This window comes from Bufo gargarizans, chromosome 4 (genome assembly GCF_014858855.1).
Source record: "Bufo gargarizans isolate SCDJY-AF-19 chromosome 4, ASM1485885v1, whole genome shotgun sequence".
Taxonomy (NCBI): Eukaryota; Metazoa; Chordata; class Amphibia; order Anura; family Bufonidae; genus Bufo; species Bufo gargarizans.
In genome coordinates this window covers 234366071-234393806 of record NC_058083.1, presented here as the reverse complement: position 1 = coordinate 234393806, position 27736 = coordinate 234366071, and the positions used below count along the sequence as shown (strand labels likewise).

Here is a 27736-nt window from a genome sequence, read left to right as displayed (position 1 = left end):
CTAAGGCACACCTGTGCATCATTCATGCTGTCTAATCAGCACCTTGATATGCCGCACCTGTGAGGTGGTATGGATTATCACGGCAAAGGAGAAGTGCTCACTAACACAGATTTAGATAGATTTGTGAATGATATTTGAGAGTCAAGGGTCTTTTGTGTATGTAGAAAATGTTTCAGATCTTTGCGTTCAGCTCATGCAAAATGGGAGCAAAGCCGAAAGTGTTGCGTTTATATTTTTGTTCAGTGCATATTTCATTCTGCTCAGCTTCTCCTACTTTATAACATGGTACTTTCAGATTGCATTGCATTTTGTGTTAACAGGTTCTCTTTAAACTTGTTGCCTTGCATTTGAAATGTTACCAGTTTTGTAATTGTCCAGTACCATTTGTGTTCAGACTGCTAATATTTGTTAGGACAACATGTTCTGAGATTCTTGACACATTATCAAAGTTGCTGATCTGTGTAGTCAGTGATTTTCTACTTCCATTGCTGGTTCTTCCTCGAATTAAGTTTTCATCTTGGTTATTATTATCTCCAAGGCAACAGCACGAAAAGGCCGCTTTGAATTCTTCTCTAAATTTACCTAAAAAGAACATAAAAAGGTTGTTCTAAATAAGGTCCAAACAGTGCTAGTTGTTTGTATGAGGAGGAGGGATTGGCAGGCAGGAAAGTTCTGACAACAATAATTTGTCTTAAAGGGTTATCCAGGAAATGATAACGATGATCTATCCTCAGGATCAGCTGTTTCAGGGAGGAATGGCGCTTACTGGAGCTCAGGTGGGTGCGGCACGCTCCCAGCAGCTTACCAAGCACAGCGTCGTACATCATATCAAGGCTGTGCCTGCTACTGCAACTAGGTCATGGGACCAATGTATGGTGATGTCACATGGCCTAGGAAGAGGCTGCGGTGTTCACGGAGCACCGCGCCTCTTCTAATAGCTAATTGGCAGGGTTTCCGAGAGTCCTACCCCTGCCAATGTAATATTGGTGAACTATCCTGAGGATAGGTCATCAATATTAATTCCTGGAAAACTTCTCTAATTACTTTCACTAGCAAACCATCATCACCATTCATTCCTCTGTCCATAGGTTTATCATTAATAATAGTTTAAAAACATATGATCAGTAGCATTTTTGACTATAGTGCAATGATAATATGTTACATTTTGTGGAGCTACTCAATTTTGTACTTTGAGGCCTGAAAAATCTTTCAGTTGTGTCTGTTTTGCTCTTGCTATTTTTTGGTCATTATTGCTGTTTAAAGTCTTGTTAATATTAAACTATAGCGCTATCACCCTTTGTTCTAACTACCTTCATGGCTTTCCTACTTAAATCAGTCATGTCTGACCCATTGAATCCTGATTGTTCCTACTGTGGGATCTGTAAGGTAACAATATTTCTGGCATCAAGAATAGTGTAGAATACTATACTATATTTGAGGACAAAATACAACAAAGTTTCAACAGAATAGGAAACATTATATGTAATCAGAGTCTAAGGGGCTGTTGACATCTAATTTTTAAAGGGATTCTGCAGTTTTTTAAACTGATGAGCTATCCTCTGGATAGATCATCAGCATCTGATCAGCAGGGGGCCGACACCCGGGACCCCCCCGATCAGCTGTTTGCGAAAGCAGCAGAGCTGACAGTAGCGCTGCGGCCTTCTTGCTGTTTATCGCAGGCCCAGTAATGTCACGACTAGTATCAATGGCCTGGGTGGGGCTAAGCTCTGTTCATTTGAATGGAGCTTATCCCCGCCGAGGCCATTTATACTAATCGTGACATCACTAGGCTTGCGGTAAACAGCGAAAAGGCTGCGGCACTACTGCCAGCGCCACTGCCTTCTCAAACAGTTGATAGGCAGGGGTCCTGAGTGTCGGACCCCCGCCGATCAGATGCTGATGATCTATCCAGAGGATAGATCATCAGTTTAAAAAAACTGCAGAACCCCTTTAAGGTAAGTTTAAATTATATGTTAGATATACATGAAAAAACATATACAAAATGCATGCAATTTCATGGTTATCTGATTTTGTGTATACATTCCAATTCATTTACGTCTGTTTTTTTTTTTAGTTATCCATTTTTTTGTGTGCAAAATGTCTCTTGCTTTAAATAAAGATTTGAAGATTTCAAGGCATTATATGAAAAAAACATATGTTTAACAGGTGGAAACGTAATGTTTTCATGTGTCTCGTATTGACTACAATACTCTTTTCTGCAGGACAGAATAGTGTGGTATACTACATTATTCTGTTCTTCAAAAAAAAGTATAGAAATATAAACATGAACAGAGTCCAAAGTGTGCACTTTTGAATTTTGTTTCCAATTATAGTCGAGCAATACATTTTAATATGATGTTACTATATTTAAAATTGTATGAAAATTGTAGATTCACACTGAAGGCATCAAAACTATGAATTAACACATGTGGAATTATATACATAACAAAAAATTGTGAAACAGCAGAAAATATGTCATATTCTAGGTTCTTCAAAGTAGCCACCTTTTGCTTTCATTACTGCTTTGCACACTCTTGGCATTCTCTTGATGAGCTTCAAGAGGTAGTCACATGAAATGTGACTTTTCACTTCACAGGTGTGCCCTGTCAGGTTTAATAAGTGGGATTTCTTGCCTCTGCTGCGGAGGATAAGTTCATCCGAGTCACCAGCCTCAGAAATCGCAGGTTAACAGCAGCTCAGATTAGAGACCAGGTCAATGCCACACAGAGTTCTAGCAGCAGACACATCTCTAGAACAACTGTTAAGAGGAGACAGTGTGAATCAGGCCTTCATGGTAGAATATCTGCTAGGAAACCATTGCTAAGGACAGGCAACAAGCAGAAGAGACTTGTTTGGGCTAAAGAACACAAGGAATGGACATTAGACCAGTGGAAATCTTTGTCAAAGAACAATAATTATAAAGGGTAGTTGTAAAATCAAGAATCACTGTCACTAAGAACAACTACCTAAAAAATAACTTTTAATAGAATTATCTAAAATAACAATCCCTATCGGGGATCCACAATAACGCATAGACAAATGCAACAAGACACAAAACAAAACCACAAAAAGAAGAGCAGGTACGGATCAGACAGGCGGCTAAACGTGAGGAGAAGGGGGGAAAGACTGGGGCAACACGTGCAAAATCAGTGTCTGTCCCTGTGATATCCCTTGAAAAAATCCTCAGCCCGGAGATGTGCCTTGATGGTAGGTATACTCCGTCAACGTGCCTCAGCTGTCTATCCTTGTAGCGCCCTTGGTATACTAGCCCATATGGATATTTGGGTACTAGTCTGTATTAGATACTAATTATAATGCCACGTGTCCCGACGCGTTTCCCCCCTTCAAATACAAAAGAGGTTCGTCAGGGGACATAGATGAAGATCAGTGTCAGGTGGACACCAAAATGCTCAACAAAAAACAAAAACAAAACTGGAGGCCACCCAAGTGTCCGTCAGCAGAAAAGGCCACCAGTAACATACTTATCTGGTGATGGAGACGTGATTCATGCTGTAGGATCCAGGATGATTGTCTTGGGGGACTCCAGGGGGCAAAAAACTGATGTAGCTCCCAGTGGAAATCTTTGCTTTGGTCTGATGAGTCCAAATTTGGGATCTTTGGTTCCAAACACTGTGTCTTTGTGCGACGCAGAAAAGGTGAATGGATGGACTCTACATGCCTGGTTCCCACCGTGAAGCATGGAGGAGGAGGTGTGATGGTGTGAGGGTGCTTTGCTGGTGACACTGTTGGGGATTTATTCAAAATTGAAGGCGTACTGAACCAGCATGGCTACCACAGCATCTTGCAGCGGCATGCTATTCCATCCGGTTTGCGTTTAGTTGGACCATCATTTATTTTTCAACAGGACAATGACCCCAAACACACCTCCAGGCTGTGTAAGGGCTATTTGACCATGAAGGAGAGTGATGGGGTGCTGCGTCAGATGACCTGGCCTCCACAGTCCCCGGACCTGAACCAAATCAAGATGGTTTGGGGTGAGCTGGACCGCAGAGTGAAAGCAAAAGGGCCAACAAGTGCTAAGCATCTCTGGGAACTCCTTCAAGACTGTTGGAAGACCATTTCAGGTGACTACCTCTTGAAGCTCATCAAGAGAATGCCAAGAGTGTGCAAAGCAGTAATCAAAGCAAAAGATGGCTACTTTGAATAACCTAGAATATGACATATTTTCAGTTGCTTCACACTTTTTTGTTATGTATATAATTCCACATGTGTTAATTCATAGTTTTGATGCCTTCAGTGTGAATCAAAAATTTTCATAGTCATGAAAATAAAGAAAACTCTTTGAATGAGAAGGTGTGTCCAAACTTTTGGTCTGTACTGTACATGCTTGACAAAAAGCAGAAAGGAGGTTTTAACAGTCTGTAACTCTGTAGAGCATCAAAGAGGAAGACACTGCCTTAGAAATCTTAGCATTTTATTTTTAGCAATAATGTCTTATTATGTAGATGTACAGAAAACTAATTATATAGTACCATGTTAACTAATCCATTTTTTGTGACATAAAGTACTTTCATGTAAAACAAAAAAAAAAAAGTATATATATTTATAATTTTTCTGGTTACCAAGAAAGGCATTACTCCTATAACATTTGTGTCTTTGTTTTACACAAAAGTTAAGAAAGTGTAACTGCAAATCAGCAAAATGTTTGCTATGTCATATTGACATATCAAGGGTTTTGACTAGTGTAGGCTTAAGTGCTGAAACCCACGCTGGCTGCTTAAACAATGAATTAACAGTACTCAGCTGGGCACTGCCTCTACTAGCCACTGAAGATGGACTCAGTAGAAAGTTTATGAGGCTGTCTTCATTTTCATCTTCCATCAGTTAAGCAATTCTGCTTGTTTTGTCTTGTCTCAGCACTCAGTCACCCAGAGATCAAAATGTTTGGTATGCCCCTATGACATTAAAAGGTTTGCTAAAGTGTATTAGCTCTTAGCATTGCGTTATAGTACATATAAAATGTTTGGTTTTTATTCTATTTACAAGCAACATAAAGCTAGTCTAATTCATTAATACTTAACAAGGATTGTCCACTTTGGAAAACTTGATAAAACTTCATTAAAATGCATTTTACATTGTCAATAATAACTCTTCACAGTCCTTTGATATTACAGTTCATTGAATTAGAGAAAGCAAGCAAACAGAACTTACCACTAAAAACTTACCACTAAGAAAGTTGTAAATTATTGGATTAGCTGCACTATTAGCATACACCAACCAATGAGAAAATGTAAACCAGGCATAAACTGTTTCCCTGTTGTCTGTCTGAGCAAACATTCCAAAAACTCTAAAAACAAAATAAAATGTGACAACCATTACTACAGTAAAAAGTAAATAAGATATTAAACGAATTGTCCAGTATCATCAAAAGATGGCTAACAGTGGGGAAAAAAGAAGAGTTAAAGTAGCAATAATTACCTATTAAATCCAACATCACAACTCTGCTACTCCCTGATAGGCTTTTTTTTTTTACTTAGGTGAAGTGATGATGTCAAACATGTGACTACTGCTACTGTTGATCAAGCACCAAAGTGCTTGTGTGCTCGAGTACAACACTTTGCACCATGGAAGTCATTAGGAGAACACCAGGCATCCCCGGCTCTAAAGAGGGGAGGGTGTCGGGACTATAGTTCGGCTTAGGAGTCCCTGCTCTGACTCCATATATAGCAATATCCAGATATGGAGTCAGCGCTTGGGAACACCTTAGTGTATTTAAATCTAATTTCTGAAAAGATTCTGCCAGGATTTGAACTCCCAATATTGTACATTAGAGGCAAGGACTTTATCCACTCAGCTATAAAGCTGAATGCTAACCTGCATTAGAAAAACCTCATAGTACCGTAGTTTCTGATGTAGTGAGTATTCCTATTTAGCAGAAGACTTGTTTTATATTTCTGTGCAGGTTAACATGTAAAGTGTGAAATACTTCAATAATTTTCTGGCTTTGAAAAAACACCCATTTTTGGCAATAACCTTCATCTTGCGCCTCTGCCGCATTAGACAGTGTGCTATTTAAGCTAGAAATACAGCTATAATTTTTAGGGTTTTAAAAAACACCCTTTTTGGGCAAAATACACCATTTTACAGCTCTTGCTGCATCTGCACGTGTGAAATTCAAGCGTGATATACAGCTGTCATAGTTTGATAGTAAAAAACACCCTTTTTGGGCAAAATACTTAATATTGCAGCCCTTACTGCATCTGTGATTGTTAAAAACAAGTTTGAAATACTTCAATAATTTTCTGGCTTTGAAAAAACACTCATTTTTGGCAATAACCTTCATCTTGCGCCTCTGCCGCATTAGACAGTGTGCTATTTAAGCTAGAAATACAGCTATAATTTTTAGGGTTTTAAAAAACACCCTTTTTGGGCAAAATACACCATTTTACAGCTCTTGCTGCATCTGCACGTGTGAAATTCAAGCGTGATATACAGCTGTCATAGTTTGATAGTAAAAAACACCCTTTTTGGGCAAAATACTTAATATTGCAGCCCTTACTGCATCTGTGATTGTTAAAAACAAGTTTGAAATACTTCAATAATTTTCTGGCTTTGAAAAAACACTCATTTTTGGCAATAACCTTCATCTTGCGCCTCTGCCGCATTAGACAGTGTGCTATTTAAGCTAGAAATACAGCTATAATTTTTAGGGTTTTAAAAAACACCCTTTTTGGGCAAAATACACCATTTTACAGCTCTTGCTGCATCTGCACGTGTGAAATTCAAGCGTGATATACAGCTGTCATAGTTTGATAGTAAAAAACACCCTTTTTGGGCAAAATACTTAATATTGCAGCCCTTACTGCATCTGTGATTGTTAAAAACAAGTTTGAAATACTTCAATAATTTTCTGGCTTTGAAAAAACACTCATTTTTGGCAATAACCTTCATCTTGCGCCTCTGCCGCATTAGACAGTGTGCTATTTAAGCTAGAAATACAGCTATAATTTTTAGGGTTTTAAAAAACACCCTTTTTGGGCAAAATACACCATTTTACAGCTCTTGCTGCATCTGCACGTGTGAAATTCAAGCGTGATATACAGCTGTCATAGTTTGATAGTAAAAAACACCCTTTTTGGGCAAAATACTTAATATTGCAGCCCTTACTGCATCTGTGATTGTTAAAAACAAGTTTGAAATACTTCAATAATTTTCTGGCTTTGAAAAAACACTCATTTTTGGCAATAACCTTCATCTTGGGCCTCTGCCGCATTAGAGAGTGTGCTATTTAAGCTAGAAATACAGCTATAATTTTCTGGGTTTTAAATAACACCCTTTTTGGGCAAAATACACAATTTTACAGCTCTTGCTGCATCTGCACGTGTGAAATTCAAGCGTTATATACTGCTGTCATATTTTGTTAGTAAAAAGAAACACCCATTTTGGGCAAAAAACGTTTAATTTTGCAGCCTTTGCTGCATATGTCATTGAGAGATACACCCTTTACATACTGTTCTATTCTGCTATAAAAAAACACCCATTTTGGGCAAAAACTTAATTCTGCAGCCTTTGCTGCATATGTCATTGTGAGATACACCCTTTAGATACTGTGGTTCTATTCTGCTATTAATAAAACACCCATTTTGGGCAAAAAGCGTACTTTTGCAGCATTTGCTGCATATGTAATTGTGAGATACACCCTTTAGATACTGTGGTTATATTCTGCTATTAAAAAAACACCCATTTTGGTAAAAAAGCGTAATTTTGCAGCCTTTGCTGCATATGTCATTGTGAGATACACCCTTTAGATACTGTGGTTCTATTCTGCTATTAATAAAACACCCATTTTGGGCAAAAAATAATAATTTTGCAGCCCTTTCTGCATATGTCATTGTGAGATACACCCTTTAGATACTGTGGTTCTATTCTGCTATTAATAAAATACCCATTTTGGGCAAAAATCTTTAATTGCGGCCTAGTCTGCATCTGAACGTGTGAGATACCTCCTTTAGATACTCTGGTTCTATTCTGTTATTTAAAAAAAACACCCATTTTGGGCAAAAATCTTTAATTGCGGCCTAGTCCGCATATGTCATTGTGAGATACACCCTTTAGATACTGTGATTCTATTCTGCAATTAGAAAAACAGCCATTTAGGGCAAGATTCGAAATTTGAGAGAGCATCAAATAAGGGACAAGGCCCCGTTTGTGGTGCTGCGGGTGGAGCTCCTGCAGGGAGAGGACGTGGTCGATCTGTGCCAGCTACACGCACAAGTGAAACACCTTCCTCAGGTGCGAGTAGGCGACAGAACATGTAGCGGTATTTGGTCGGGCCTAATGCGGCTTTATGAATGGTGAGGCCAGAACAAGTACAGGCGATAGTAGATTGGGTTGCTGACAGTGCCTCCAGTTCCTTCACATTGTCTCCCACCCAGTCTCCTGCTAAAAGATCAGAGTTGGCACCTGCAGCCGATGTACATCAGTCTTTCACCTCAATCCCTTGAAAATCAGTCAAGCAGTCTAAGCACCAAGTCATGCAGCAGTCTCTTCTGCTTTTTGATGACTCTGTTAGCAGGGTTTCCCAGGGCCATCCACCTAGCCGTGCCCAAGAAGTGGAAGATATTGAGTGCACCGATGCCCATCCAATTATGTTTCAAGATGAGTACATGGGAGGACCACCGCAGCACGTCTTGGAAGATGACGAAACACAGGTGCCAACTGCTGTGGCTTTCTGCAGTGTGCATACTGACAAGGAGGGCAGGGGTGAAGACTGGGTGGAAGATGATGTGTCAGGACGATGAGGTCCTCGACCCCACATGGAATCAAGGTCATACAAGTGGTTCGGAGGAAGAGGCGGTGGACGCACAGAGCCACTAGCACAGCAGAAGAGGGAGCAGGGTGCAAAAGCGGAGCGTCCGTCCCCTAGACAGTCCGCCTGCTACCTCCTACCGCAGCAAGTGACCGAGCACACCAAAGCCAGCTCCAAGGAATTCCCTGGCATGGCAGTTCTTCAGACAATGTGCTGACGACAAGACACAAGTGGTTTGCACGCTGTGTGCAATCAGAGCCTGAAGCGAGGCATAAACGTTCTCAACCTGAGCACAACCTGAATGACCAGGCATCTAATTGCAAAGCACGAGCTGCAGTGGAGTAGACACCTCAAAAACCAAGAAAGGTCTCTGGCTCCTCCCGCTTCCTCTTCTGCTACAGTCTCGGCCTCTTCATCCACCTCTGGAGTGACAGTGCAACCTGCCACCCTGCAAACAGAGGATCTGCCAGCAACACCACCATCTAGGTCACCAAGCATCTCCACAATGTACCACGGAAGCGTTCAGCTCTCCATCTCCCAAACACTGGAGTGAAAGAAGAAGTACCCCCTACCCACCCGCGATCCCTGGCCCTAAATGCCAGCATTTAAAAATGACTGGCAGTCATTCCCGCTGGTGGAGACAGAGAGTTTTAAAGCCTTATGGCAGTGGCTGTCCCACAGTATGTCGTGCCCAGCCGCCACTACTTTTCCAGGTGTGCCATACCTTCCCTGCACAACCAAGTGGGACAAAAATCAGGTGTGCACTGCGCAACGCCATCTGTGGCAAGGTGCACCTCACTTACAAGAACCAGTAAGCACGGTCAGGGACGTTATATCTCCATAACAGCACTAGGTAAATGCAATTGTGGCTGGGCCTTAGGTGGATAGCAGTTTGCCGCATGTCCTTCCACCACCGAGGATTGAATGGCACGCAGGATCTGTGGATGGGCCTTGAACAACAGACCAATGAGTGGTTGGTGCCAGTGAGCCTCAAGCCCGGCCTGGTGGTGTGCGATAATGGGCGAAATCTCATAGCAGCTCTGGGACTAGCCGTTGTGACGCACATCCCTTGCCTGGCGCATGTGCTGAATTTGGTGGTGCAGAGATTCCTTAAAAATTACCCCGATATGTCAGAGCTGCTTTATAAAATGCGGGCTGTCTGTCTACGCTTTCGGCGTTCTCACCCTGCTGCTGCTCGCGTGTCAGCACTGCAGTGTAATTTCTGCCTTCCCGCTCACCGCCTCATATGCGACGTGCCCACAAGGTGGAACTCCACTTTGCACATGCTGGCCAGACTGTGCAAGCAGCAGGCGATAGTGGAGTTTCAGCTGCAGCACACACGGGTGAGTCGCTCTGCGGAACAGCATCACTTCACCACCAATGACTGGGCTTCCATGAGAGACCTGTGTTCCTTTTTGCGCTGTTTTGAGTAGTCTACCAACATGGCCAATGCCTCTAATGCCGTTCTCAGCGTTACTATCCCAATTCTATGCCTCCTTGAAAAAATGCTGCTTGCGATGATGGAAGAGGATGTGGCACAGGAGGAGGAGGAAGAGGGATAATTTCATAGGGTTTCCGGCCAATCATTCCCAAGTGGCTCTGAGGGTGGGTTCCTGCTCCAACAAACACCAGGTACACAATTGTCCAGCCATAGCGCAATTTTGGAGGATGACGAGGTGGAGGATGAGGAGGAGGAGGAACCATGTTCACAGCAAGGTGGCACCTAGACCAGCTCATGGCCATCACTGGTGCGTGGCTGGGGGGATACAGAGGACACAGACAATACACCTCCCACAGGGGACAGCTTTTCGTTGCCTCTGGGCAGCCAGGCACACTTGAGTGATTACAAGCTGAAGTGTCTCCGCAACGACCGCCGAGTTGTCCTCATTCTAACTTGTGCTGATTACTGGGTGGCCACGCTGCTGGATCCCCATTACAAGGACAACGTACTGTCCTTAATTCCCTCACTGGAGCGTGATTGTAAGATGCGCAAATACAAGCGCACGCTTGTAGACTTGCTGCTGGTGGCATTCCCATCTGACAGCGGGGGCACAGTGGAAGCACAAGGCGAAGGCAGAGGAGGAGGAAGAGGTCGCAAATGCAGCTCTGGCACCGCCCGCACCTCAGAAAGCAGGGTTACCATGGCCAAAATGTGGAAAAGCTTTGTCAGCAAGCCACAACAACCAGCACCACCAGCTGATATGGAACGTCTTAGCAGGATACAGCATTTCACCAACATGGTGGAGCAGTATGTGTGCACACGCCTACACATACTGAATGACGGGTCTGCCCCCTTCAACTTTTGGGTCTCCAAATTGGGCACATGGCCTGAGCTTGCCCTTTAAGCCTTGGAGGTGCTGGCCTGCCCTGCAGCCAGTGTATTACCTAATCGTGTGTTTAGCACAGCAGGGGGCGTTATCACAGACAAGCGCAGCCGCCTGTCTAGTGTAGTGGTTAACGTCCTTGCATCTAATGTACAAGGTTGGGAATTCAAAGTTTTTAGCCATAATATATTTACATATATTATTATATATTTAGAATATATAATATATTATTATATATGTAAGTATATTATGGCTAAAAACATCAGTAGTAGTTTCCCACATATTATGCATTCATATATATCAGAAGTTTGATTTTATATACAGTGGATATAAAAAATCTACACACCCCTGTTAAAATGTCAGGTTTCTGTGCTGTAAAAAAAATGAGACAAAGATAAATCATTTCCGAACTTTTTTGAACTTTTAATGTGACCTATAAACTGCTATGTGGTAGAGTGGCACGACGAAAGCCTTTTCTTATGAAGAAAAACATCCAATCCAGGCTACATTTTGCAAAAACACATCTGAAGTCTCCCAAAAGCATGTGGAAAAGGGCGTTATGGTCTGATGAAACAAAGGTTGAACTTTTTGGCCATAATTCCAAATGATATGTTTGGCCCAAAAACAACACTGCACATCACCAAAAGAACACCATACCCACAGTGAAGCATGGTGGTGGCAGCATCATGCTTTGGGTCTGTATTTCTTCAGCTGGAAATGGGGCCTTAGGCCTCTTTCACACTTGCGTTGTCCGGATCCGGCGTGTACTCCACTTGCCGGAATTACACGCCGGATCCGGAAAAACGCAAGTGTACTGAAAGCATTTGAAGACGGATCCGTCTTCAAAATGCTTATAGTGTTACTATGGCACCCAGGACGCTATTAACGTCCTGGTTGCCATAGTAGTAGTGGGGAGCGGGGGAGCGGTATACTTACCATCCGTGCGGCTCCCGGGGCGCTCCAGAATGACGTCAGAGCGCCCCATGCGCATGGATCATGTGATCCATGCGATCACGTCATCCATGCGCCTGGGGCGCCCTGACGTCACTCTGGAGCGCCCCGGGAGCCGCACGGATGGTAAGTATGCTGCTCCCCGCTCCCCACTACAGTTTACCATGGCTGCCAGGACTTTAGCGTCCCGGCAGCCATGGTAACCATTGAGAAAAAGCTAAACGTCGCATCCGGCAATGCGCCGAAACGACGTTTAGCTTAAGGCCGGATCCGGATCAATGCCTTTCAATGGGCATTCATTCCGGATCCGGCCTTGCGGCAAGTGTTCCGGATTTTTGGCCGGAGCAAAAAGCGCAGCATGCTGCGCTATTTGCTGCGGCCAAAAAACGTTCCGTTCCGGAACGGAAGACATTCTGATGCATTCTGAAGGACGGACTGTCCATTCAGAATGCATTAGGATAATCCTGATCAGTATTCTTCCGGCATAGAGCCCCGACGACGGAACTCTATGCCGGAAGACTATAACGCAGATGTGAAAGAGCCCTTAGTTAAGCTAGAGGGAATTATGAACAGTTCCAAATACCAGTCAATATTGGCACAAAACCTTCATGCTTCTGCTAGAAAGCTGAACATGAAGAGGAACTTCATCTTTCAGCATGACAACGACCCAAAACATACTTCCAAATCAACAAAGGAATGGCTTCACCAGAAGATTAAAGTTTTGGAATGGCCCAGCCAGAGCCCAGACCTGAATCAGATTGAAAATCTGTGGGGTGTGCATAGGAGATGCCATCGCAATCTGACAGATTTGCAGTGTTTTTGCAAAGAAGAGTGGAGAAATCTTGGCAAGTAGAGTTAAGCGGACACCTGGATGTTTGAGTTTGACGGGTTCGGCAAAACTTCACAAAAAAGTTTGAGTTCGGGACCCGAACTTTTCCACGAACCCGAACCCCACTTTTGAGCACTAAAATGGCTGTAAAAATGTAATGGAAACAGCTAGAGGGTTGCAAATGGCATCAAAATGTGGTTAAGAGCATGGCAAGTGTTCTGCAAACAAATGTGGATAGGGAAATGACTTTAAATAACATAAAATACGTAAAGATAAAAAATAATCTTGATCTAGAAGGACGAGGTCCATATAGAGTAGGAGGTTGAGGAGGCGGTAGATGTGGTGGTGTAGGTGGAAGCGGCAGTGGAGGAGGTAGTCTACACTGCTTTTTGGTTTAAAATTTATTTTTATTTTTTAAAATTAGGGTACACCCCAATACATTGGGAAATATAACCTGTGATAACCCCCTCCAGTCGTGCTGGACACACTTTCAGACAATACACAGGCTGCAGGACAGGCCAGCACTTCCAAGGCGTAAAGGGCAAGCTCAGGCTATGTGCCCAATTTGGAGACCCGTTTAATTGAATTTCCTCATGATAGCCCACAAATATCCGCCACCACCCAGAACAAATAATGGTCATTGTCTTAGGTAAATACAGCAGCATAAAAGGCCTTTTCTGTTCGGTGAATTCCTAATGTTTAGGACCTCGGAGGAATTCAACACCTGTGACAACTACGAGTTATCGAATTTTAGCTATTACATTTTTTTTTTTTTTTCAAGAGGAGGAATTTTGTTAGCCATTTTAATCCAATTTAATATTTTTTGTTCTTTTAAACATATGTATTTGACATCTATTTGTACTGGCCTGCAGTAAAATGTGTATCTAATGACCTTCTAATATACCTCCAGCCACATAATTACTTGTTCTTTTCTGTCCGGTGAACGCCTAATGTTTGGGGCATGTACTACACTGGCCTGCAGTAAAATTGATATTGAATGGCCATCTAATATACCTCCAGCCATATAATCACTTGATCATTTATGTACGGTGAATGCATAATTTTTTGGGCCTGTAATCTAACTGGCCAACAGTAAAATATTTATATGGTGACTGCCTAATGTACCTCCATCTATATCAATTATTCTTTTCTGTACAGTGAATGAATTTTGGGGCCTGTAGTCCACTGGCCTGCAGTAAAATTTATATCCATTGACCGTCTAATATACCTCCGGCCACATAATCACTTGATCTTTTATGTACAGTGAATGCATCATTTTTGGCGCCTGTAATCTAACTGGCCAACAGAAAATTGTTATACGGTGACCGCCTAATTTACCTCCAGCCAGATTATCAATTGTGCTTTTCTGTACGATGATTGAATAATTTTTGGGGCCTGTAATCCACTGGCCTGCTGTAAAATTGATATCCCTTGACCGTCTAATATACCTCCGGCCACATAATCACTTGATCTTTTATGTACGGTAAATGCATAATTTTTGGGGCATGTAATCTAACTGGCCAATAGTAAAATTATCATACGGTGACCGCCTAATGTATCTCCGGCCACATTATGAATTGTTCTTTTCTGTCCATTGAATGCCTAAAGTTTGAGGCCTGTACTACACTGGTCTGCAGTAAAATTAATATTGAATGACCTTCTAATATACCTCTAGACACATAATTACTGGTTCTTTTCTGTCCGGTGAATGCCTAATGTTTGGGACCTCAGAGGAATTCAACACCTGTGACGACCACGTGTTATCGAATTTCAACTATTATCATTTAGTTTTTTTTCAAGAGGCGGGATTTCATTACCCATGTTTTTAATCCAATTTTATATTTTTTGTTTTTTTAAACATATGTATTTGATATTTGTAATGGCCTGCAGTAAAATTGATATCCACTGACCGTCTAATATACCTCCAGCCATATAATTACTTGTTCTTTTCTGTCCGGTGAATGCCTAATGTTTTCCGTCTATAGTTCACTGGCCTGCAGCAAAATTGATATCCAAAGACCGTCTAATATACCTCCAGCCACATAATTACTTGTTATTTTCTGTCCGGTGAATGCCTAATGTTTGGGGCCTGTACTACACTAGCCTGCAGTAAAATTTATATTGAATGGCTGTCTAATATACCTCCAGCCACATAATCACTTTATCATTTGAGTAGGGTGAATAAATAATTTTTGGGGCCTGCAATCTAACGGGCCAACAATGAAATTGGTATAACGTGAACGCCTATTGTACCTCCAGCCACATTATTGCTTGTTCTTTTCTATACAGTGAATTAATAATTTTTGGGACCTGTAGTCCACTGGCCTACCGTAAAATTGATATCCAATGACTGTCTAATATACCTCCAGCAACACCATAATTACTTGTTCTTTTCTATCCGGTGAATGCCTAATGTTTGCGGCCTATAATTCACTGGCCTGCAGTAAAATTGATATCCAAAGACCGTCTAATATACCTCCAGCCACATAATTACTTGTTCTTTTCTGTCCAGCAAATGAGTAATGTTTGGGGCCTATAGTCCACTGGCCTGCAATAAAATTGATATCCATTGACCTCAGGCCACATAATCACAATTTCTTTTATGTTAGGTGAATGTGACAAAAAATAAAAACTTCCATGAACTCACTATGCCCATCACGAAATACCTTGGGGTGTCTTCTTTCTAAAATGGGGTCACTTGTGGGGTATTTATACTGCCCTGGCATGTTAGGGGCCCTAATGCGTGAGAAGTAGTTTGGAATCCAAATGCGTAAAAAATGTCCTGTGAAATCCTAAAGGTGATCTTTAGAATTTGTGCCCCTTTGCCCACATAGGCTTCAAAAAAGTTTCACACATGTGGTATCGCCGTACTCAGGAGAAGTTGGGAAATGTGTTTTGGGGTGTCTTTTTACATATACCCATGCTGGGTGAGAGAAACATCTCTCTAAATGTCAACTTTTCAATTTTTTTTATACAAAGTTGTCATTTTAGAGAGATATTTCTCTCACCCAGCATGGGTATATGTAAAAAGACATGCCCAAAACACATTGCCCAACTTCTCCTGAGTACGGCAATACCACATTTGTGACACTTTTTTGCAGCCTAGGTGGGCAAAGGGGCACAAATTCCTTTTTGGAGGGCATTTTTAGACATTTGGATTCCAGACTTCTTCTCACGCTTTAGGGCCCCTAAACTGCCAGGGCAGTATAAATACCCCACATGTGACCCCATTTTGGAAAGAAGACACCCCAAGGTATTTATTGATGGGCATAGTGAGTTCATGGAAGTTTTTATTTTTTGTCACAAGTTAGTGGAATATGAGACTTTGTAAGAAAAAAAAAAAAACATCATTTTCTGCTAACTTGGGACAAAAAATAAAAACTTCTATGAACTCACTATGCCCATCAGCGAAGAACTTAGGGTGTCTTCTTTCCCAAATGGGGTCATTTGTGGGGTGCTTGTACTGCCCTGGAATTTGAGGGTCTCCGCAATTATTAAATGTATGGCCAGCATTAGGAGTTTCTGCTATTCTCCTTACATTGAGCATACAGGTAATGAGATTATTATTTTTTTCCGTTCAGCCTCTGGGTTGAAAGAAAAACTGAACGGCACAGATTTCTTCATTCGCATCGATCAATGTGGATGAAAAAATCTCTGCCCCAAAAAAAAAAAAAAAGAAGGGGAAAGGCGTCTGCCAGGACATAGGAGCTCCGCCCAACATCCATACCCACTTAGCTCGTATGCCCTGGCAAGTCCGATTTCTCCATTCACATCAATCGATGTGAATGAATAAATCAATGCCGTGTTTTTTTTTGTTTTTTTTATATACAAAGTGTTTGCCAAAGCATATGAACATTGCCGCCCCCTCAGCTCATAAGCCTCGGCAAACATATCTTTTTTACTGCAGAAGAGAAATCTCGTCTTGCAGCTCCGCATACACCAACTTTTGTGTAATCTGCGCAGTGCTTCTGTCAGAATGCACATCAGTACTGCAGTTGGTCGATCGGTTGGTCCACCTAGAAGGTAAAAAAACAAAACAAAAAAGAAAAAAACAGGCCGCAACACAATACATTTTATGAACTTTGGAAACAGAACTTTACCTTTTTTGCTTACTGGTGATTTTTTTTTTGTTTTGCTTTTTATACCTTTTATAGGACAAACCTCTCCTTCCCCATGGGACAATGTGCAAAGCGCAAATCGCCCAGAGATGTGGGGAAGTACATTATGCACTTTGTCCCTTGTGAAAGGAGAGGTTTGCAGCAGCTCTGTGTGAATGGGCCCTAATAGCCCTGTGTGCCTGTCCTGTGAGATGCAATCCCCATGCTAAGTGTACCTGTGTGTGGTACTTCCGGAAACACTCCCCTAAGCATAGGGCAGGGTGGTCAGGGCAGTCAGGACAGAAATAGCAGGTGTTACGCCTTATTCCACTCCTGCTACAGACATGAAATTTTTTTCAGGGTGGCAGTTGGTTTGAGGTACCGGCAACGACACTGGGGAAATGTCGCTCGTGTAGACGGCTCACTTCACTGGTGGTCTGGGCCACGGACCCTCCTGGATACAGGAGGTTCTCGACGATCTCTTCCTGAAATTTGAGGAAGGATCTTGTTCTCCCAGCCTTACTGTAGAGAACAAAACTATTATACATAGCCAATTGAATCAAATATACAGACACCTTCTTATACCAGCGTCTGGTTCTGCAGGAAAGTAAATGGGGAGCCAACATATGATCATTGAAGTCCACCCCTCCCATGAGCGAATTATAGTCGTGGACACAGAGGGGCTTTTCAATGACACTGGTTGCTCATTCAATTTGGATTGTCGTGTCTGCGTGAATGGAGGAGAGCATGTAAACGTAACGCTTGTCTCTCCATTTCACCGCAAGCAGTTCTTCTTTACACAATGCAGCCCTCTCCCTTCTTGCAAGACGGGTGGTAACGAGCTGTTGGGGGAAGCCCCAGTGACTAGGTCTCGCGGTGCCACAGCAGCCAATCTGTTCTAAAAACAAATGTCTGAAGAGGGGCACACTTGTGTAAAAATTGTCCACATAAAGATGGTACCCCTTGCCAAATAAGGGTGACACCAAGTCCCAGACTGTCTTCCCACTGCTCCCTAGGTAGTCAGGGCAACCGACCCGCTCCAGGGTCTGATCTTTACCCTCATAGACACGAAATTTGCGGGTATAGCCTGTGGCCCTTTCACAGAGCTTATACAATTTGACCCCATACCGGGCGCGCTTGCTTGGGATGTATTGTTTGAAGCCAAGGCGCCTGGTAAAATGTATAAGGGACTAGTCTACGCAGATGTTTTGCTCAGGGGTATACAAATCTGCAAATTTGGTGTTAAAGTGGTCTATGAGGGGCCGAATTTTGTGGAGCCGGTCAAAAGCTGGGTGGTCTCTGGGATGAGAGGTGGTGTTGTCAGTAAAGTGCAGGAAACGCAGGATGGTCTCAAATTGTGTCCTGGACATGGCAGCAGAGAACATGGGCATGTGATGAATTGGGTTCGTAGACCAATATGACCGCAATTCATGCTTTTTTGTTAGGCCCATGTTGAGGAGAAGGCCCAGAAAAGTTCTAAATTCGGAAACTTGGACGGGTTTCCACGAAAAGACTGGGCATAAAAGCTTCCCGGGTTGGCATACCGATTTGTTTCTGCCACAACTAAGTCCAACAGCTCCGCAGTCAAGAACAGCTCAAAAAACCCCAGTGCCGATCCGATCTGAGCTGTCTCAACCCGAACTCCAGACTGGGCGGTGAAAGGGTGAACTATTGGTGTGGCTGAAGTTGGGGACTGCCAATCATGGTTTGCCAGCATCTCAGGGACTCTAGGGGCTCTACGGGCCTGTCTGTGCGGTGGCTGCGACGGGGGAACTAATGCATGTGCCACTGTACCAGCTTCAACTGCCATTCTGTTGCTCGCCACTTCACCATGTGTTACGGCAGTGCTGGTACTAGGTCCAGGATGGGCTGCGCTGCTGGTGTATGCCTCACGACGTAATCCGACAGAGTCAGCCCCACTCTGCTGCCGACAGCGTCAGCCCCACTCTGCTGCCCTTGAAGCGGATCCTGCGCAACCTGTGGTCTAGCAACACGGGGCCGGGTACGCCTGGTGCTATCAGGGACCTCAACCTCCTCGCCCGAACTTTGAGTCAGACTGCCACTGCTTTCTACAGGTTCATATTCTGACCAGCTGGATTCGTCAGATGAGGGTTCCCATTCCTCATCCGACTGGGTCAGAAGCCTGTAGGCCTCTTCAGAAGAATACCCCTTATTTGCCATTTGGACAGCTAAATTTAGGGGGTGTTCCCTGAGACTACCCAAGAAAAAAAAGCAAGCCTGTCTTACAAATGGGAGGCTAGCAAAGTACCGGAGGCCGCTGCTATTGATAAAAAATATCAAAACGGATTTTTTTTTTATCGCCGCAGCGCTTGCAAAGTGATTGTGCAGTGATAAAAAAATAATTATAATTTTTGTCACTGCGGCAGGGCGGGCTTGGGTGAACGCACGTGTGGGCGACCGATCAGGCCTGATCGGGCAAACACTGCGTTTTGGGTGGAGGGCGAGCTAAGGTAACACTAATACTATTATAGATCTGACTGTGATCAGTTCTGATCACTTACAGATACTATAACAGTACAAATGCTGATTAGCGATACGCTAATCAGCGAATCAGTGCCTGCGTAGCGGTGGGCTGGGCGCTAACCAATGCTAACTGCCTAACAAAGGGGCCTAAACTATCCTAAACCTAACCGTCAATACTAATAAAAAAAAAAGTGACAGTTTACACTGATCACTTTTTTCCCTTTCACTAGGTGATTGACAGGGGCGATCAAGGGGTTAATTGGGGTGATGGGGGGTGAACTGGGGGCTAAGTGTGCTGTTTGGTGTACTCACTGTGAACTGTGCTCCTCTGCTGGAACCAACCTACGAAAAGGACCAGCAGAGGAGCACAGAAGCCATTTAACACCTTATATTCATAAATATAAGGTGTTATATGGCTTGTGATTAGGGATGAGCGAACTCAAACTGTATAGTTCGGGTTCGTACCGAATTTTGGGGTGTCCGTGACACGGACCCGAACCCGGACATTTTCGTAAAAGTCCGGGTTCGGGTTCGGTGTTCGTCGCTTTCTTGGCGCTTTTGTGATGCTTTCTTGGCGCTTTTTGAAAGGCTGCAAAGCAGCCAATCAACAGGCGTCATACTACTTCCCCCAAGAGGCCGTCACAGCCATGCCTACTATTGGCATAGCTGTGATTGGCCAGAGCACCATGTGACCCAGCCTCTATTTAAGCTGGAGTCACATAGCGCCGCCCGTCACTCTGCTCTGATTAGCGTAGGGAGAGGTTGCGGCTGCGACAGTAGGGCGAGATTAGGCAGATTAACTCCTCCAAAGGACTTGATTAATCGATCGATCTGCAGCTGTGCATCATTGAGCTGCTGAAATTCAATTGCTCACTGTTTTTAGGCTGCCCAGACTGTTTGTCAGTCACTTTTTTCTGGGGTGATCGGCGGCCATTTTGTGTCTTGTGCAGTGCTGCGACCAAGTGCATTTAACCCTCAATGGTGTGGTTGTTTTTTGGCTAAAGCCTACATCAGGGTGAAGCTGTCAACAAGTGCATTTAACCAGCAATAGTCTGTTTATTTTTTGGCCATATACTACATCAGGGGCAAGCTGCGCCCGTCACCAAGTGCATTTAACCCTCAGTAGTGTGGTTGGTCAAGCTGTCACACCAAGTGCATTTAACCAGCAATAGTCTGTTCATTTTTTGGCCATATACTACATCAGGGGCAAGCTGCGCCCGTCACCAAGTGCATTTAACCCTCAGTAGTGTGGTTGGTCAAGTTGTCACACCAAGTGCATTTAACCAGCAATAGTCTGTTCATTTTTTGGCCATATACTAAATCAGGGGCAAGCTGCGCCCGTCACCAAGTGCATTTAACCCTCAGTAGTGTGGTTGGTCAAGCTGTCACACCAAGTGCATTAAACCAGCAATAGTGTGGTTATTTTTTGGCCATATCCCAGTCTAATTCTGTCACCCAGCGCCTAAATACTAGGCCTCAAATTTATATCCCGCTAAATCTGTCGTTACCGCTGTCCTGTTTTGGATGGGCAAGTTATTTAGTGTCCGTCAAAGCACATTTTTTGTTCTGGGTTGAAATACAATTCCCAATTTAGCAATTTCATAATTTAGTGGTTTCTGCTATATCAGAGCTATTTGAAATCTATCCCTAAAAGGGTATATAATATTCAAGGTGCAGATAGGGTCATTCAGAATAACTTCACACACACGCTACTGTGCATTTCCAAGTCTAATTCTGTTAGTAAATCCATACCGGTCACCCAGCGCCTAAATACTAGGCCTCAAATTTATATCCCGCTAAATCTGTCGTTACCGCTGTCCTGTTGTGGCTGGGCAAGTTATTTAGTGTCCGTTAAAGCACATTTTTTTGTTCAGGGTTGAAATACAATTCCCAATTTAGCAATTTCATAATTTAGTGGTTTCTGCTATATCAGAGCTATTTGAAATCTATCCCTAAAAGGGTATATAATATTCAAGGTGCACATAGGGTCATTCAGAATAACTTCACACACACGCTACTGTGCATTTCCAAGTCTAATTCTGTTAGTAAATCCATACCGGCCACCCAGCGCCTAAATACTAGGCCTCAAATTTATATCCCGCTAAATCTGTCGTTACCGCTGTCCTGTTGTGGATGGGCAAGTTATTTAGTGTCCGTCAAAGCAGATTTTTTGTTCTGGGTTGAAATACAATTCCCAATTTAGCAATTTCATAATTTAGTGGTTTCTGCTATATCAGAGCTATTTGAAATCTATCCCTAAAAGGGTATATAATATTCAAGGTGCACATAGGGTCATTCAGAATAACTTCACACACACGCTACTGTGCATTTCCAAGTCTAATTCTGTTAGTAAATCCATACCGGTCACCCAGCGCCTAAATACTAGGCCTCAAATTTATATCCCGCTAAATCTGTCGTTACCGCTGTACTGTTGTGGCTGGGCAAGTTATTTAGTGTCCGTTAAAGCACATTTTTTGTTCAGGGTTGAAATACAATTCCCAATTTAGCAATTTCATAATTTAGTGGTTTCTGCTATATCAGAGCTATTTGAAATCTATCCCTAAAAGGGTATATAATATTCAAGGTGCACATAGGGTCATTCAGAATAACTTCACACACACGCTACTGTGCATTTCCAAGTCTAATTCTGTCACTAAATCCATACCGGTCATCCAGCGCCTAAATACTAGGCCTCAAATTTATGTTCAGCTGAATTTGAATACAATACATTGGGCCAAATAATATTTTTGTTGTTGTGGTGAACCATAACAATGAGGAAAACATCTAGTAAAGGACGCGGACGTGGACATGGTCGTGGTGGTGTTAGTGGACCCTCTGGTGCTGGGAGAGGACGTGGCCGTTCTGCCACATCCACACGTCCTAGTGTACCAACTACCTCAGGTCCCAGTAGCCGCCAGAATTTACAGCGATATATGGTGGGGCCCAATGCCGTTCTAAGGATGGTAAGGCCTGAGCAGGTACAGGCATTAGTCAATTGGGTGGCCGACAGTGGATCCAGCACGTTCACATTATCTCCCACCCAGTCTTCTGCAGAAAGCGCACAGATGGCGCCTGAAAACCAACCCCATCAGTCTGTCACATCACCCCCATGCATATCAGGGAAACTGTCTGAGCCTCAAGTTATGCAGCAGTCTCTTATGCTGTTTGAAGACTCTGCTGGCAGGGTTTCCCAAGGGCATCCACCTAGCCCTTCCCCAGCGGTGGAAGACATAGACTGCACTGACGCACAACCACTTATGTTTCCTGATGATGAGGACATGGGAATACCACCTCAGCATGTCTCTGATGATGACGAAACACAGGTGCCAACTGCTGCGTCTTTCTGCAGTGTGCAGACTGAACAGGAGGTCAGGGATCAAGACTGGGTGGAAGACGATGCAGGGGACGATGAGGTCCTAGAGCCCACATGGAATGAAGGTCGTGCCACTGACTTTCACAGTTCGGAGGAAGAGGCAGTGGTGAGACCGAGCCAACAGCGTAGCAAAAGAGGGAGCAGTGGGCAAAAGCAGAACACCCGCCGCCAAGAGACTCCGCCTGCTACTGACCGCCGCCATCTGGGACCGAGCACCCCAAAGGCAGCTTCAAGGAGTCCCCTGGCATGGCACTTCTTCAAACAATGTGCTGACGACAAGACCCGAGTGGTTTGCACGCTGTGCCATCAGAGCCTGAAGCGAGGCATTAACGTTCTGAACCTGAGCACAACCTGCATGACCAGGCACCTGCATGCAAAGCATGAACTGCAGTGGAGTAAACACCTTAAAACCAAGGAAGTCACTCAGGCTCCCCCTGTACCTCTTCTGCTGCTGCCGCCTCGGCCTCTTCTGCTGCTGCCGCCTCGGCCTCTTCCTCCGCCTCTGGAGGAACGTTGGCACCTGCCGCCCAGCAAACAGGGGATGTACCACCAACACCACCACCACCTCCGTCACCAAGCGTCTCAACCATGTCACACGCCAGCGTTCAGCTCTTCATCTCACAAACATTTGAGAGAAAGCGTAAATTCCCACCTAGCCACCCTCGATCCCTGGCCCTGAATGCCAGCATTTCTAAACTACTGGCCTATGAAATGCTGTCATTTAGGCTGGTGGACACAGACAGCTTCAAACAGCTCATGTCGCTTGCTATCCCACAGTATGTTGTTTCCAGTCGCCACTACTTCTCCAAGAGAGCCGTGCCTTCCCTGCACAACCAAGTATCCGATAAAATCAAGTGTGCACTGCGCAACGCCATCTGTAGCAAGGTCCACCTAACCACAGATACGTGGACCAGTAAGCACGGCCAGGGACGCTATATCTCCCTAACTGCACACTGGGTAAATGTAGTGGCAGCTGGGCCCCAGGCGGAGAGCTGTTTGGCGCACGTCCTTCCGCCGCCAAGGATCGCAGGGCAACATTCTTTGCCTCCTGTTGCCACCTCCTCCTTCTCGGCTTCCTCCTCCTCTTCTTCCACCTGCTCATCCAGTCAGCCACACACCTTCACCACCAACTTCAGCACAGCCCGGGGTAAACGTCAGCAGGCCATTCTGAAACTCATATGTTTGGGGGACAGGCCCCACACCGCACAGGAGTTGTGGCGGGGTATAGAACAACAGACCGACGAGTGGTTGCTGCCGGTGAGCCTCAAGCCCGGCCTGGTGGTGTGCGATAATGGGCGAAATCTCGTTGCAGCTCTGGGACTAGCCAATTTGACGCACATCCCTTGCTTGGCGCATGTGCTGAATTTGGTGGTGCAGAAGTTCATTCACAACTACCCCGACATGTCAGAGCTGCTGCATAAAGTGCGGGCCGTCTGTTCGCGCTTCCGGCGTTCACATCCTGCTGCTGCTCGCCTGTCTGCGCTACAGCGTAACTTCGGCCTTCCCGCTCACCGCCTCATATGCGACGTGCCCACCAGGTGGAACTCCACCTTGCACATGCTGGATAGACTGTGCGAGCAGCAGCAGGCCATAGTGGAGTTTCAGCTGCAGCACGCACGGGTCAGTCGCACTACAGAACAGCACCACTTCACCACCAATGACTGGGCCTCCATGCGAGACCTGTGTGCCCTGTTGCGCTGTTTCGAGTACTCCACCAACATGGCCAGTGGCGATGACGCCGTTATCAGCGTTACAATACCACTTCTATGTCTCCTTGAGAAAACACTTAGGGCGATGATGCAAGAGGAGGTGGCCCAGGAGGAGGAGGAGGAGGAGGAGGAGGAAGAGGGGTCATTTTTAGCACTTTCAGGCCAGTCTCTTCGAAGTGACTCAGAGGGAGGTTTTTGGCAACAGCAGAGGCCAGGTACAAATGTGGCCAGACAGGGCCCACTACTGGAGGACGAGGAGGACGAGGATGAGGAGGATGAGGAGGAGGTGGAGGAGGATGAGGATGAAGCATGGTCACAGCGGGGTGGCACCCAACGCAGCTCGGGTCCATCACTGGTGCGTGGCTGGGGGGAAAGGCAGGACGATGACGATACGCCCCCCACAGAGGACAGCTTGTCCTTACCCCTGGGCAGCCTGGCACACATGAGCGACTACATGCTGCAGTGCCTGCGCAACGACAGCAGAGTTGCCCACATTTTAACCTGTGCGGACTACTGGGTTGCCACCCTGCTGGATCCACGCTACAAAGACAATGTGCCCACCTTACTTCCTGCACTGGAGCGTGATAGGAAGATGCGCGAGTACAAGCGCACGTTGGTAGACGCGCTACTGAGAGCATTCCCAAATGTCACAGGGGAACAAGTGGAAGCCCAAGGCCAAGGCAGAGGAGGAGCAAGAGGTCGCCAAGGCAGCTGTGTCACAGCCAGCTCCTCTGAGGGCAGGGTTAGCATGGCAGAGATGTGGAAAAGTTTTGTCAACACGCCACAGCTAACTGCACCACCACCTGATACGCAACGTGTTAGCAGGAGGCAACATTTCACTAACATGGTGGAACAGTACGTGTGCACACCCCTCCACGTACTGACTGATGGTTCGGCCCCATTCAACTTCTGGGTCTCTAAATTGTCCACGTGGCCAGAGATAGCCTTTTATGCCTTGGAGGTGCTGGCCTGCCCGGCGGCCAGCGTTTTGACTGAACGTGTATTCAGCACGGCAGGGGGCGTCATTACAGACAAACGCAGCCGCCTGTCTACAGCCAATGTGGACAAGCTGATGTTCATAAAAATGAACCAGGCATGGATCCCACAGGACCTGTCCGTCCCTTGTCCAGATTAGACATTAACTACCTCCCCTTAACCATATATTATTGGACTCCAGGGCACTTCCTCATTCAATCCTATTTTTATTTTCATTTTACCATTATATTGCGAGGCTACCCAAAGTTGAATGAACCTCTCCTCTGTCTGGGTGCCAGGGCCTAAATATATGCCAATGGACTGTTCCAATGTTGGGTGACGTGAAGCCTGATTCTCTGCTATGACATGCAGACTAATTCTCTGCTGACATGAAGCCAGATCCTCTGTTACGGGACCTCTCTCCTCTGCCTGGGTGCTGGGCCTAAATATCTGACAATGGACTGTTGCAGTGGTGGCTGACGTGAAGCCTGATTTTCTGCTATGACATGCAGACTGATTCTCTGCTGACATGAAGCCAGATCCTCTGTTACGGGACCTCTCTCCTCTGCCTGGGTGCTGGGCCTAAATATATGCCAATGGACTGTTGCAGTGGTGGCTGACGTGAAGCCTCATTCTCTGCTATGACATGCAGACTAATTCTCTGCTGACATGAAGCCAGATTGTCTGTTACGGGACCTCTCTCCTCTGCCTGGGTGCTGGGCCTAAATATCTGACAATGGACTGTTGCAGTGGTGGCTGACGTGAAGCCTGATTTTCTGCTATGACATGCAGACTGATTCTCTGCTGACATGAAGCCAGTTTGTCTGTTACGGGACCTCTCTCCTCTGCCTGGGTGCTGGGCCTAAATTTATGAAAATGGACTCTTACAGTGGTGGGTGACGTGAAGCCTGATTCTCTGCTATGACATGAAGACTGATTCTCTGCTGACATGAAGCCAGATTGTCTGTTACGGGACCTCTCTCCTCTGCCTGGGTGCTGGGCCTAAATTTATGAAAATGGACTGTTGCAGTGGTGGGTGACGTGAAGCCTGATTCTCTGCTATGATATGAAGACTGATTCTCTGCTGACATGAAGCCAGATCCTCTGTTACGGGACCTCTCTCCTCTGCCTGGGTGCTGGGCCTAAATATCTGACAATGGACTGTTGCATTGGTGGCTGACGTGAAGCCTGATTCTCTGCTATGACATGCAGACTAATTCTCTGCTGACATGAAGCCAGATTGTCTGTTACGGGACCTCTCTCCTCTGCCTGGGTGCTGGGCCTAAATTTATGAAAATGGACTGTTGCAGTGGTGGGTGACGTGAAGCCTCATTCTCTGCTATGACATGAAGACTGATTCTCTGCTGACATGAAGCCAGATTGTCTGTTACGGGACCTCTCTCCTCTGCCTGGGTGCTGGGCCTAAATTTATGAAAATGGACTCTTACAGTGGTGGGTGACGTGAAGCCTGATTCTCTGCTATGACATGAAGACTGATTCTCTGGTGACATGAAGCCAGATTGTCTGTTACGGGACCTCTCTCCTCTGCCTGGGTGCTGGGCCTAAATTTATGACAATGGACTGTTGCAGTGGTGGCTGACGTGAAGCCTGATTCTCTGCTATGACATGCAGACTGATTCTCTGCTGACATGAAGCCAGATCCTCTGTTACGGGACCTCTCTCCTCTGCCTGGGTGCTGGGCCTAAATTTATGAAAATGGACTGTTGCAGTGGTGGGTGACGTGAAGCCTGATTCTCTGCTATGATATGAAGACTGATTCTCTGCTGACATGAAGCCAGATTCTCTGTTACGGGACCTCTCTCCTCTGCCTGGGTGCCGGGGCCTAAATATCTGAGAATAGACTGTTCCAGTGGTGGGTGACGGGAAGCCAGATTCTCTGCTATGGGACCTCTCTCCAATTGATTTTGGTTAATTTTTATTTATTTAATTTTTATTTTAATTAATTTCCCTATCCACATTTGTTTGCAGGGGATTTACCTACATGTTGCTGCCTTTTGCAGCCCTCTAGCCCTTTCCTGGGCTGTTTTACAGCCGTTTTAGTGCTGAAAAGTTCGGGTCCCCATTGACTTCAATGGGGTTCGGGTTCGGGACGAAGTTCGGATCGGGTTCGGATCCCGAACCCGAACATTTTCGGGAAGTTCGGCCGAACTTCTCGAACCCGAACATCCAGGTGTTCGCTCAGCTCTACTTGTGATTCCTTTTT

The 27736-nt window shown here is 45.0% G+C and overlaps 1 protein-coding gene across 1 annotated transcript in view; it reads right to left on the bottom strand.

Moving 5' to 3' along the window:
• Window positions 1–355: 355 nt before the first annotated feature.
• The window catches only part of HCRTR2 (hypocretin receptor 2), a 197013-nt gene continuing 169632 nt past the window's right edge, over window positions 356–27736 (bottom strand). The window contains exons 6-7 of the mRNA XM_044292457.1: window positions 5187–5308; window positions 356–582 (exon numbers count right to left, since the gene is read on the bottom strand). Coding sequence (XP_044148392.1) covers window positions 356–582; window positions 5187–5308 — 349 coding nt within the window. The remainder of the gene's footprint in view (window positions 583–5186; window positions 5309–27736) is intronic.